At 37.2% G+C, this 14103-nt stretch overlaps 1 protein-coding gene across 1 annotated transcript in view; it reads right to left on the bottom strand.

Moving 5' to 3' along the window:
• Positions 1–10971, bottom strand: part of LOC150085594 (putative acetylcholine receptor chaperone) — a 41953-nt gene extending 30982 nt beyond the window's left edge. The window contains exon 1 of the mRNA XM_090373378.1: positions 10719–10971. Coding sequence (XP_090229504.1) covers positions 10719–10829 — 111 coding nt within the window. The 5' untranslated portion in view covers positions 10830–10971. The remainder of the gene's footprint in view (positions 1–10718) is intronic.
• Between the last annotated feature and the right edge of the window lie 3132 nt (positions 10972–14103).

Below are 14103 nucleotides of genomic sequence, written 5' to 3'. Positions count from 1 at the left end.
CTCCGCCTTTGTCTTCCAGGTTTTCTTCTAGCTCCTCTTGGGTACCATTCTGTTATTTTCTTAGTCCATCTGTCATCATGTCTTCGATCTATGTGTCCTGCCCAAGACCATTTTAGTTCTTTAGTTTTGATAAGAATGTCCTTTACTTGAGTTTGCTGCCTAATCCATGTGTTTCTCTTCTTATCTAACAGTCTGATTCCCAATATAATTCGTTCCATTCTTCGCTGTGTAGTTCTTATCTTCTCTTCCATTCTTTTGGTGAGTGCCCAAGTTTCACTTCCATAAGTCATGATGGGGAGTATACATTGATTCATTATTTTACGTTTCAGACAAACTGGGATATTGCTCTTCAGTATGTGACTATACAGTAAACCCCCGCTATTCGCGGTATCTGTATTCGCGGTTTCGCGTATTCGCGATCGCCGATTTAATATAAAATGAAACCTAAAAAAATGTGAATTTTAAAGCGCCGTGAATATTTTCCGCCATAAAAAAACATGGGCGTGGCTAAAATTATCTTTCCCGGTCAAAACAGCGCTCAGTGAGTGGGGGAAGAGGGGGTGACAAAATCGCGAGCGTGGATGTTTCTCGCTAATCCTTGTTCAGTATGTGTTATGCGTTTGTCATGGAAGGTTTCGTCGTTTGCTTTTAATTTATATGTTTATAAATTGAATAAATTTATATGCTTACAAAAATGATAAATCTACCGTTTTGCAGTGTAAAACAGACTTTTTCGAGTGTGTTAACGGAAGAAAGTGACTTTACTGTGGACAAGTTCTTTCTAACCCCTACATTTCTCTAAAAGAGAAATGTGAAAATATCAAAGAAGGTGATGGCATTAGCGAAAAAATTGAGTTATTAGACAAAATTTCTAATGGTGAAAGTGTCTCCTCAGTGGCAAAACATTATAAAATCAATGAGTCAACGGTACGATCAATCAAAAAATCGGAAGAAAAAATCCGCCGTAGTGTCCGTGAAAACGCGCTAATTGCTTCAAAAATTTGCTCTGTAACTCGTGATGTTAAATTAGAAAAAATGGAAAAAGCTTTAAATCTGTGGATAGAAGACCGAACTCAAAATAAAATTCCGTTAAGTTCACTCATCATTCGTGAAAAGGCAAAACTCCTTTATCAACACTTTAGCGAAACTGGTGATAGCACTGGCGGGATAAGTTTTTTTGCTAGCAAAGGCGCTGCTGGTTTGAAAGATTTGTTTGAAATTTCTAATAAATATTACATTTAATATTAAATTGTTTCTTATTTTCATTTCGATGCCATATGCTTGCATTTGACTGTACTGTCATATTATGAAGGTACATATAATACATACATAGACAAAATTTTAGACTAGTTTTCCTTATATATTTCATACTTTGGAACGGAACCCCTTTATTACTATGGGAGCCATAACTCAGTATTCGCGACATTTCTCAGGAACGTAACCCCGGCAAATAGCGGGGGTTTACTGTATTTCCTGAATGCTATCCATCCAAAATTTATTCTTCTCTTGACTTCCAGCCATTTATCATTATTACAGCTAATAACTTGTCCCAGATAAGTATATGACTCCACCTTTTCAATTACTGCTCCTTCAATCATTATTTCCCTTTCCGTGGCATACTTGTTCATCATTACTTTTGTTTTAGCCATATTCATCTTTAGTCCAAAATCCTTACTAACTGTGCATTACTTTTGTTTTAGCCATATTCATCTTTAGTCCAAAATCCTTACTAACTGTGCATAACTGATTAAGATTTTCCTCTAATTCTTTGGGATCGTGGCTTATGACCACAATGTCATCTGTAAATGGTTTAGGTACTCTCCGTTCACATTGACTCCTTTCTGCGACCAGTCTAATCTTCTGAAAGCTTCCTCAAGGGCAGCAGTAAACAGCTTCGGAGATATTGTGTCTCCTTGTCGAACTCCTTTCTCGATTTTAAATTTGCTACTGTCTTTGTCTAGTCTAATAAAGGATGTAGCACTCTCATATATTTTCTTCAAAATCATAATATATGGAGTATCTATGCCTTGTCTTTCCAGTGCCCGAAACATTGCCTTATGCTGTATGGAGTCAAATGCCTTTTCATAATCCACAAATGCCAGGCATAATGGTGTTTTATATTCATTTGCTTTCTCCATTAGCTGTGATATTACGTGAAGGTGATCCATAGTTGAGAATCCTGTCCTAAAGCCAGCTTGCTCTTTCGGTTGATTCTCATCAAGTATTCTTTCTAATCTGTTAGTAATGACCCTTGTGAACAACTTGTAGATGTGGGATAACAAGCTAATTGGTCTATAATTTCCAATTTCTGATTTATCTCCTTTCTTATGCAGCAAAACTATGATTCCATTATTCCACTGCTTAGGCATCGCACCTTTTCTAATGCACTTTGTGAAGAGCCTTGCCAGTTTTTGCGTTATGTCTCTTCCTCCCAATTTTAACAACTCTACAGTAACTTCATCTTCCCCCGGGGCTTTCCGATTCTTCATTTTCTTCAATGCATGTTCTACCTCATCAGGAAGAATATCGGGTATGTCGTATGTGTTGCTACTTTGCAATCCATCTTCCCCACTGCTGGTATCATTCCCTCGCTCCTTGTATAATTCTCTATAGTAGTCTTCTGCTATTTGAATTATGCCTTCTCGCTGTTTATTTGAATTATGCCTTCTCGCTTGCTGTTTATAAGTACACCATCGCTATTCTTCAGTTTCAGTATCATTTGTCTTTCTGTATTACTGCTCATGGCTGCTGATTTAAATCCTTTGTTTTCCCTTAATGCTTGTTCTACTTTTCTTGTGTTAAATCTTCTTATGTCCTCTCTGAGTCTCTTCCTAATGGCTTTGCATAACTCAGTATACTCAATTTTCCCCCTGTCAGTGTTTTTCTTGCTTCATTTGTCGCCTTTGGTTCATCATGACAAGTGTTTCTTGACTAATTTTTTCTTCTTTGGATTTCTGTTTCCCTATAGGTTTCTTGGGCTTTATCACTTTCAGAAAGTTGTAATATTCCTCGTCGATATCTTGGTCCTCAGCAGTCTGCAGAAGCTCATACTTGTTCTTAAGTTCCAGTGCATACTGCTTTTTCTCCTCTTCTGTTATCTCAAAGACCTTTGTATTATTTACTCGAGTCAGTTTTTTCCTTTCCTTTCCTACATCTATATCAAGTGTACATCTTACCATTCTGTGATCACTTCCAACATTTACCTTATTCAGGACGGTAACATCATTCACAATATATCTTCTGTTAGTGAGGATGAAGTCGATTTCATTAGTTGTTAATCCATTTGGACTCTTCCATGTCCACTTTCTGTTCACCCTTTTCTTGAAAAAAAGTGTTCATTACTGACATTCCTTGAGATTCTGCATATTCCACAAGTCTTTCACCTCTTTTATTTCTTTCACCAATTCCAAAATTTCCTATAGTTCCTCTTTCTGCGCTGTTTTGCCTTTTTCCAACCTTAGCATTGAAGTCCCCCATAATAATAGTGTAGTGGGTTTTCTGCTCATCTAGAAGGTTCTCAATTTCAGTGTACATTTCTTCAACCTCTTCATCATCGTGGCTCGATGTTGGCGCATAAATCAATACAATCTTTAGCTTGTGCCTCTTAGAAATCTTGAGTATTAGTCTTGACACCCTTGGTGATGTACTTTTGAATTCCAAAAATGTTGTTTTTAAAATCTTTATGGACCAGAAACCCAACTCCACCTTCACTCCTTTCACTGTTTCCATTGGTGTACAGCAGATTTCCACTTGATAAACTTATAAGTGATTCATTTCTTCTTCTTGTTTCAGCCAAACTGATAATATTCCAATTCACATTTTCTAATTCCTTTTCCAGCTCTAATATCCTATCTTCACCGATGAGTGATCGTACGTTATAACAGGCCAAGTTCAATTTCCGTGCATGGCAGCCTGGTCGTACCCAGAGATTCTTAGCACCCTCTGCTTCCACTCTGATCCTCTCGCTGCCGTAAGAGGGAGAGTGAAAGCTGCTGGGGACTGAGGGCCATTTGTATTGTTGTGCTCTCATTGCTGGAGGGTTTGGTCTTTTCCTCTTCACGCTGACCAGGCGTCTTGAAGAGAACCACTCTACATGTTCGTTGCCACCTAAGTGACGTAACAGGGCTTACCATCGAGAAGGTGTGCATGAGTGGATTTTAGGGAGGCAGGCCAACCGGACTTCTCCTAAATCTTCTGTAATAGAGAGATATTGGATCCATCAGTGTTTTAGGCTGAGTGTCTGATAACACACAGGATACCTGTTCCCCTCTAAGCCCCAAAGAGTTATTAGTATGAGATAAAAAACTGTGTGCAATCATGTATACAATTTTAAAAATTAAAAAATAAAATTCCACATGTAACATACTGTAAGCATATATTTAATGCCTAGCAGCATTGAGCCCATTACCCTAAAGAAACTAGTTTTTTCTTAACCACAAAACAAGGAATATTCCATTTGTGTAGTAAGTGAAATCACTTCATAGCACCAGATTTAAACTTGTGGTTTAGCATTAGTAGAGGTATGCCCCCTCAAGTACGTAATCTGAGCAAGAAAGCATCCTATTAGTATTGAGCTTGCTCAAAACATTCAAGGCCTTATACACTTTAATCAGACCACCTAGTTGGTGCCTAGTCTCCAGAAAGTGCAATTTTCAGAACTTAGGAATTTCTTGGTAAGAGCAACCTTTGTTCCACTCACTCCTGAGTCCAAGATAGCTCTCATAATCATGGCTAAGGGTTTGCTAACTTCCTTTAATATAACTGGATAGATCCCATCCACCCAGAATCTGAATCAGAATGGTATTAAGGGTAAGTTGCTACAATGGATAAAAGGATGGTCGAGTGGGAAAAGACAGAGAGTGGTAATCAATGGATGTTGCTCTTCATGGACTAATGTTATTAGTAGAGTCCCGCAGGGTTCGGTGTTCGGCCCACCACTGTTTTGTATATTTATCAATAATATTGATGAAGCTATATCAGGCTTAGTGTCGAAGTTTGCAGATGATACAAAGGTTTGCAGGGTTGTTAATGACAGTAGTTGCAGTTGAAGTTTAACACTAACAAATGCAAAGTACTGCATATGGGTAGAAGTAACCACAGAGAAACGTACCGACAGTGTGGTACTACACTTAGGGTGGTAGAAAATGAAAAAGACTTGGAAGTAATTGTGCAGTGAGATATGAAGTTTTCTGAGCAATGCAGATAGGCTGCAGGGCAGGTCATGGGGTATTGTCAATGATATACAGGAATTTTGCTAGCAGGAAAAAGGAGGTGATTGTCCCTCTGTATAAGGCAATGGTCAGGCCATGCCTTGAGTACTGTGTGCAGGTCTGGAGGCCTCATTTTAGGAAGGATGTAGATTTGCTTGAGTGTGTACAGAGAAGAACAAGAAGATTGGTGAAGGGAACGAAGGGTCCAAGAGAGGCTTAAGTTTTGCAAATTGCAGCAGCTGGAGACTAGGCACCTGCAAAGTGATCTGATTGAGGTGTATAAGGCCATGAATGGGTTGAGCACGCTGAATTCTGATGGGATTTTTCTGCTTGCTCAGATTATGAACCCAAGGGGGCATAAATTCAAATTGAGGAAAGACAGTTCTAGAATAGATGTGCTGAAATTTGCCTTTAGCCAGCAGGTAGTTAATTGCGAACAAACTTCCATCTGTCGTTGTGGAAGTTGATAGCTTAAATAAATTCAATGAGGAATTGGACAAACTTTTAGAGGGAATGGTTGCGTGAATTTTTTATTTGGCTGATGCTACATAAGCTAATAAGCTTGATTTCTTGCCTCTATTACCCCAGGTGCCCTTTACGTTTAACTTCAACCATTTCTCCTCCACTTTGCTCTCAGTTATTACAAAATCATTCAGCTCCCTGTTAGAGTTTCATAAGCTTTTGGCTTCCACTTCCCTACAGAATTCCTCATGTGTGAATGTAGATGCAAAATACTCATTCAGTTTGTCAGCTATCTGAGCAGAATAATCGGCAGTCAAACTATAAACATAAAGTGGACCAATCTGATTCATCCCCTTCCTTATAGAGTTTACATAAGTAAAAAAGTCTCTGCTGGTTTTCTTTGCATCCTTTGCCAAAGATTTCTTGTAATCTGCCTTCGCTTGCCTAACATCTTTGTGAATCAATTACAGACTAGCTTATATCTACCATAGGTTTCTGTGTCTTCTGATAATTTATATGCATCCCATGCATTTTTCTTCTCTGCCACAAGTTTCAGTTTATCTGACATCTGTTTAAGCCTCAACCTTGAACAGTATTTCTTAGTTGGTATGAAAAGCCTAGTAACTTCCAAGATTAATTCCTCAAATGCTTTCCATTTAATGGTTTTATACATTACTGTGTACATGAGGAAAAAGTGAACAGCATCCTTATAAAAAAGATACTAATGGATGAACAGGCATCTGAGTCAAACAGATAAATCTGAATAAATTCAAAAAAATTGTATTCAACATTACTGAACAGTTTGATAAAGATTTATTAAATGATAAACTGAGCATACCAATCAATCAATCAATCAATCAAGCAAGCAAGCATGCTACTGAAGCAACAGGGTTTTCAATGATTCATAAAAAGAATTTGAGGTCAAACAAAAGGTAATCATTCTACAAGTTTGCAAAGAAACATGAAAAAACTTTACAAGTTATTCCTTGGCCCAATTTGATTGTGATATCATAAGACTAACAATCCAGGATTTTCAAATTTATGATAAGGAAAATCACCAACTACAGTATACTTAAATTAATCCTAGTACTGTATTGAAACAAAACTTAAATTTTAATTGGCAAAGAGAAAACTGAAGAAAATTTCTTAATGTGATCAGATTTTGGAAGAATCTGAAAACAGAAGAAAAGTTTTAATGGAAAGAAATTATGCCACACTTATGAGAATGAAGTATTTAAGTTAAATGAAACAAACAAAATAATATATTTTAATTATAAAAAAAAAAAAAAACACGCATGTTTCATAAGACTCATAATTAGAGTAATACCTATGTTCTAATTTTCAAAAGTTTAATTTCTTATCTTTAAATTTGAGTGTGTTCAGAGGTTTTTGTTGTGCAAGCAAAAAAAGTGTTTCATTTCTCCCATAGCTATCAATTCAGCTAACCTTTAATTTCATAAACCATTGGCCTCAATACTTATTACAGTAATTAAAGAGAAGTGACTAACAAAACACATTTTGTACATACCATTATCTGTGTAAACAAAATAACCTTTAACAATCTAATATTTACTGCTTATTTTCCTTGCTTTATCTTTCTATAAACTGATACTTAGTACATATGTCATATCACATAACAAAAACTTTTATTTTATTCTGTAAACTCTTGGAATGTAAGCTCAGGAAGCCCCACACATTTTGAAGCCCTGGATGCATTTTTCTGTTTATAGTCTGAATATTTATACAATGGATGTATTTTTCTGTTTATACTCTTACCCACCTACCTTGTGAACTCTTAAAAGGTAGGTGGGCAAAGGAGGGAAGAGTACAAGAAACAGCACCGTATTTAGTGATCATGCATTTGAACCCTTGGTCACTCAAAGCACATATTATATACCCCTGTGACTGACAACTCCGCTACAGAATGAAATATAGTGTTATCTTTAGTGAGTCACAGGAGTCCTCTTACCAAGAAAGGCTTAAGTTCTGCAAATTGCACCATCTGGAAACTAGGCACCTGCGAGGTGATCTGATTGAGGTGTATAAGGCCTTGAATGGGTTGAGCAGGCTCAATTTTGATGGAATTCTTCCTCTTGCTGAGATTACAAACCTGAAGGGGCATAAATTGAAACTGAGGAAAGACAGTTGTAGAGCAGATGTGTGGAAATTTGTCTTTAGCCAGCAAATAGTTGATTGCTGGAACAAACTTCCATCTGTCATTGTGGAAGTTGGAAATGGATAAACTTTTAGATGGAATGGATGTGTGAAATGGTTATTTATTATTTTTATATATATATACTGTATATATATATATATATATATATATTTTTTTTTTTTTTTTGGCTGATGCTACGTAAGCTAGCTTTCTTGCATCACATGCCACTATTACTACTACTGCTAGTCAAAATGTCAACTTTCTGAATGGAAGCCTTCCATGTCTCACAAGAAGAAAAAATTTGGATTTGCAATCTAAAAGTAAAGGTATTCTAGAATTATTTTTTAGCTATAAAGGCAATTCAATATTAATATACATCAGGTCATACAATTAATAAGACCATATACTCAAAAGTTGCTGCCACTTGAGAAAATGCAATAAGGAAAAGACCCAACTTGTGGGCAACAAAAAATTGAAAAATTATTCCATGGCAATGCTCTTGCTTATTATGTGACTATTTCTGAATACCTTTTCAAGTACTTTGCCGCTGTCTTACAACACCCTCTTTAGTCATCCAACCTTGAACCATTTCATCTCCCCACCAAACTGAACTCATTAAAGGAATGGTTTTCCTGTCAAGCAGAAGTTATGGCAGCTACAACAATAAATACAGAACTTCAAAGAAACTTTTTTAAACTATCATATTTGTTTAAATAAAAATTCAATTCTAAAACTTTTTGATCTTACTCTGTATATTTTATTTACAGAAGAGAGCATAATTTTCCTTTAATGCAACGAATACAATACACCAGTCACACATTACGTTCTCTTACATAACACTACGTACTGGGCATAATAAGGTGTCTCACTTTTACCAGGCAACCTTGTTTTTTTTTTTTTTTTTTTTAATTTATTTTCTGCTTTCACCCCCTTCCTTTTCCATCCTAATTTTTATAATGATAATATGCCAGTGCAGTGAACGTTCATTGCATAATTGGCTGAACTTTAGTATACGATACCACTGGGTGTTGCAGACAAACAGTTGAAGTGGAGGATGTGACTGGTTCTGCCAAAGTGAAGGATGTGATTGCTAGCCACTGTGCATGGCCAATGAACAGCCAAAGTGAGGGTGTGATTGCTCCTCCCTTCCACGTGTTATGCGACGATTGGTCAAGTGAAGGATGTGAACCAAGAATAATAGTTGCAATTAGATGGGAAAAAAAAACACTTATAGGAAGGGTCATGTTTTTTAAATCAACTTTCATTTTTGTATAGTGAAAAAAGGTTAGGTCAGTTAAGCCAATAATTCGGGACGGATTCAAGCAAAAGAGGTGTGGATTTTTAATAGACTTTCATTTTAATTTATCAGTTCGTCCCTCCTTTCTACCATCACTATCTTGTTTTTGGTAATTAGTCGAAAGTATGTTACTGAGAAATGTCAGTTGATGTTGCTGCTCTCTGTCGTTGTCCGGAGTTCAGTGATTGGTGGATTATTGGGAATGCATAGTTTGTTTTATTTGCATTTTTGATTATTTGCTAATATGCTTGGGTTTATTTACCGGGAAGTTCGTTAGTTTTTGGTTGCTTTTGTTTCTTTGTGCTGCTGTCATGATTTCTTTTCTTCCCTGTGTTTGCTTTTTTTTTTTTTTTTTTAACCGAAAAATTAAGTTATTGGCTTTTCATTTTGGTTTTTTACTGTTTTTTTTTTTTTTTTTTTTGTTTCCGATTGCAACCATTTTTGTCAATTTCGGTGTCACATGACCTATGGTTTGTCACAAGGCTTTTCCCTGTCACTGGTACCATGACGGGAAGGGGGGGGAAGCAATCACATCATTTCAACTGTTCATTGGCCATGCCCAGAGGTACCGTATACTAAAGTTTTATGGCATGATTTCATCATCACCTACATCAAATTTCATCCTATTTGGCAACTGAGTTTAGAACTAGTGTTTATGTCTTTGAAAGAGGGATCTAGTTCTGAAAACTGAGTCTTTTAGTGTCACTAATAGACTAATAAAACTCAGTCTTTTAGTGTACAGAATCTTTTGAAGAGATTTACTGGATTAAAATACATGTTTAGCAAATAGCACAACTCCTCATCAGACTTCATTTCTTTTTATCTGACATTCCCCTCCCTCTAGAGGAAAATATCTAAGTAGTATATAACTAACTTCAACAAAGATAGTGTCACATCTAGTTTAACCATTTATCTGTCATATAATGCAGATTACTTGAGAAATATCAGAGGTCAGTGTTAATATTATACTTCTTATACAGGACCACTACAGTAGCAGACATGTTTCATATGACCAATTGCCAAATAAGCAGCCATGGGTAGCATTAGCCACAGGTTAGGTTGATCCCAGGCCTCTCATAAACCTGTCTTTCCATGTGAATTACACACTAGCTTTGTTGAAGTTAGTTTTATACTAATTAGATATTTTCCTCTAGAGGGAGGGGAATGTCAAATAAAAAAAAAAGCAAAAAAAAAAAAAATGAAATGAAGTCTGATGAGGGGTCGCGCTATTTGCCAAACATGCATTTTAATCCAATAAATCTCCTCGTAAGATTCTGCTGGTAGGTTATTATTATTATTAGCTATAGGGTGCAAGGAAGCCTGAGGCTTATGCTGCACCAGCCAAAAAAAATTCCCGAGTTACCCTAAGAGACAGAGAGAGAAGTAGAAGGGAATCACCAAGAAAGAAAGGTTGATGTTACATACTGCAGATTTTACACTTGAACTATATAAATTTAAAAAAAAAAATTGTGAAAATTAAAAATCGAAATACCACGAATAAAAAAAAATTATTCTGAAACGATGATAAGCTAAATTATACAATAACTGATTACATATTACAATGCCAAATTAAGCAAGGTGACGTTTTACTTACTATTTCTCGGTGCATTTCCCGGTTTATATTAGGCGTAACTTTCATAGAACCAACAAAGATAAAAAACAAACCTAGAAAAACTGAAAGTGTTGTTAAAACAATTGATCCCATTATTGAAATCTTGGTTAATGTAGCAAAATACACGAACTAAAAATTTCCCAATATTGACAATTGGCAAATTGTCAAGAGTCAAAGCTCTACACAACACACTACGAAAACGATCATGCCGCCATGTGATATATGATCACCACTGATTTAATAGATGTTTGTTGTGAATTCGTATTATTACAATTAAAAATCAATATGTTTGTGATTCTCATAAAAATGAAATTAAAATATGAAATTCAAGCGACTAAGAACGATTGCTATAACAAATCAAAACGAATAACAGTTATCGCAAACTTCACCAGCAAAATTCGTAAACTAATGAAAAGCGAAAGTGGCGGCTACTAGTATTGTCAGTTAGAAATACGTGGATTAAATTATTATTTTTAATAATTAAATAACCAGTAATTTAATAATTTATAATTACGTCATCACACCAACAAACTGTATAACTACTGTATTTAAATTTTCTTGTTGAATTATAAAATAAAATGCAATAAATTATTATAATTTTATAAATTATAATTTTATAAATTATAAATTAAAACGATGTAAGAAAGAAAAGTTTATATATAATTTGACATCAAATTAAAAAAAAAAAAAAAAAAAAAAATATATATATATATATATATATATTTTTTTTTTTTTAATTTGGGGGAAAAAAACCTTGCTATCTACGACTGAGACTGACTATCTCAGCCACGGAGTGAAAGAAGCCCATTAAAGTTCCTCGCGTCATCGACAGGATTCGAACCCGGGCCTTATCCATCCGGTGTAGTGCATGGTGACAATATCATTATACAGAATACATATAAATATAATATATACGAGGTGAGCGAAGGCTCCTATATACACCGATGAGCCAAAACCTTATGACCAGCGAGACGTTGTGCAAATCAAAGCAACTGCAGGTGAACTATGGCACGTGCGCGGGTCTGGACACGGTATAAAAAATACCTGATAATGAGCTCCGTTAATCAGTGTTACTCTTGTTTTTCAGATAAGAAAGGCATCGGACTTAAACGAGTTTGACAAAGGCCAAATTTTAATGGCCAGACGACAGGGTCAGAGCATAACCGAAATGGCACGGCTGGTGGGATGCTCACGGTCAGCTGTGGTTATACCTACCGAAAGTGGTCCGAGGAAGGAAAACCCACGACCCGCCAGCGAGGTGTTGGACGACCACGGCTGTTCGATGTGAGCGAAGTCTCTCCCGGATGGTATGTGGCAACAAAAGGGTGACCGTGGCGCAACTAGCCGGTAATTGGAATGCTGTTGACGGGAGGGATGTGTCATAACGCACAGTACATAGAATCCTGCTGAAAATGGGGCTACGTTGCGGCAGGCCGCTCCGAGTGCCCATGCTACCCACAGTTCACCGGCGACAGCGCCTACAATGGGCATCGAAAATGGACCTAGAGTGATTGGAAGAAGGTTTTCTGCTCCGATGAATCACGTTTGCTGTGGCACCATGTGGACGTCTGCGCTAGTAGCAGAGTGGTATCGTCACCGTCCTCCCCACACCAGGTGGAAAAGGCCCGGGTTCGAATCCTGTTGCTGATGCGAGGAACTTTAGTGGGCTTTTTTCATCCCATGGCTGAGTTAGTCGGTCTCAGGCGTAGATAGCAAGGTTTTTCACCCCAGAAACTGGGGGTTTTCGTCCAGCAAAACAGGCAAATCGACCGTAGAACACACGCAATTAAAAGACATAAGATACAAAGCACGGCAGATGAATTTCATTATTCGGGTGGCCTAAAAATAATAGTTTGGTTTTTTTTTTACCTAAACGCATTGGCCATCTCCTGATGTTTAGGTCAAGTGTAAAGTGTGCTGATGTCTAGCGGCACAAGGGTTCCTCCCCATCTCCGCGTTGCTTACATTGTGGCACCTACCAGTATAGCACTACTTCCGGTAGGTGAGGGATTTGTGCATTATAGCACACACAGAGAATGGTTGATCCAGGTGTTGGTTAGTCCGTGGTGGTGAAATGGCCTGACATAACACTCTTTTTTCAGGCCTGTTTTGCACAGGTTCTGAGCTATTACAGGAGTAATAGGTGGAGATGGGCTTATGTCTAGGAGCCACCCTTCATATCAGTACACATACACAAGCAAATGAACAGAAAGGCTACAGCATATATCAGTATGTGTATAAAATTTGTATACAGGGTGTCTCAAAAATACACGGCATAACTTCAGGAATGTGTTCCTCATATGTAGACAATAAAAATATTTTATATCAACATCGTTCCGGAAATGCTTGGTTTCCGAGTTTTGAAGGTCTGTCTATGACACTTAACTGTTCACATCACCTTATAATAATTGTTCAATATGTGTACCTTCTGCCTGAATACAGGCCTCACATCGACGTCTCATGGACTCGCGAAGACGATGCCAAATTCCAGGCATGTTTCGTATTGTCTCACAACCTGCCACAATTCGATTGCAGAGAGTTTCCACATCAGCTACGGGAGTCGAATACACCAATGACTTTAAATGGCCACACAAGAAGAAATCTAGTGGGTTTAAATCAGAAGAGCGTGGAGGCCAGCCAGTTGGGCCACCTCTACCTATCCACCGACCAGGAAACCTTCGATTTAGGTAATTGGGGGCTAGGCGGCTGAAATGTGCGGGAGCGCCATCGTGCATGAAGTGTGCTTGCGGGAGGTAAGACATTCCGGTCAATAACTGTCGAACCAAGAATTTCCGGAACTATGTTGATATAAAATATTTTTATTGTCTACATATGAAGAACTCATTCCTGAAGTTATGCCGTGTATTTTTGAGACATCCTGTATAAATCTTGTATATAAATTGATTAATATGTATCTTGACAATGTATATACAGTTGTGTGTTAATACTGTAAATGAAAAAAAAAAAATATGTGGGTATGCCAGTTCAAATTCAAATTATTATATTATAATAATATAATAATTTGAATTTGAATTTGTGGGTATGCCAGTTTGCTGGGAAAGCCAGAGATTTCAAAGGTGGGTATTGAATTTGCGTTATGAATATGGGAATAACGGTACACAATGTTCAGCCGACTGAACCAAACTACTTAGAATGGGACCACATCCCATTAAAGATAAACACTGATTGGGCCGCACCAGACACTGGATGTGACAACCACACACAAGACCCATGGACTCGACCAAAGGAACTGACCAAAAGTAAACATATTGCACTATGTGACAATCACGGACTGGATCAAACAACTCGATGTGATAACCACGGACTCGACCCAAGAATTTGCCCAAATAACAAGCATATTGCCACC

This window comes from Mastigoproctus giganteus, chromosome 5 (assembly GCF_048544385.1).
Source record: "Mastigoproctus giganteus isolate SK-2022 chromosome 5, ASM4854438v1, whole genome shotgun sequence".
In the NCBI taxonomy this organism is placed as follows: Eukaryota; Metazoa; Arthropoda; class Arachnida; order Uropygi; family Thelyphonidae; genus Mastigoproctus; species Mastigoproctus giganteus.
The sequence above is the reverse complement of the archived record's forward strand: the minus strand, read 5'-3'. Positions and strand labels throughout refer to the sequence as shown.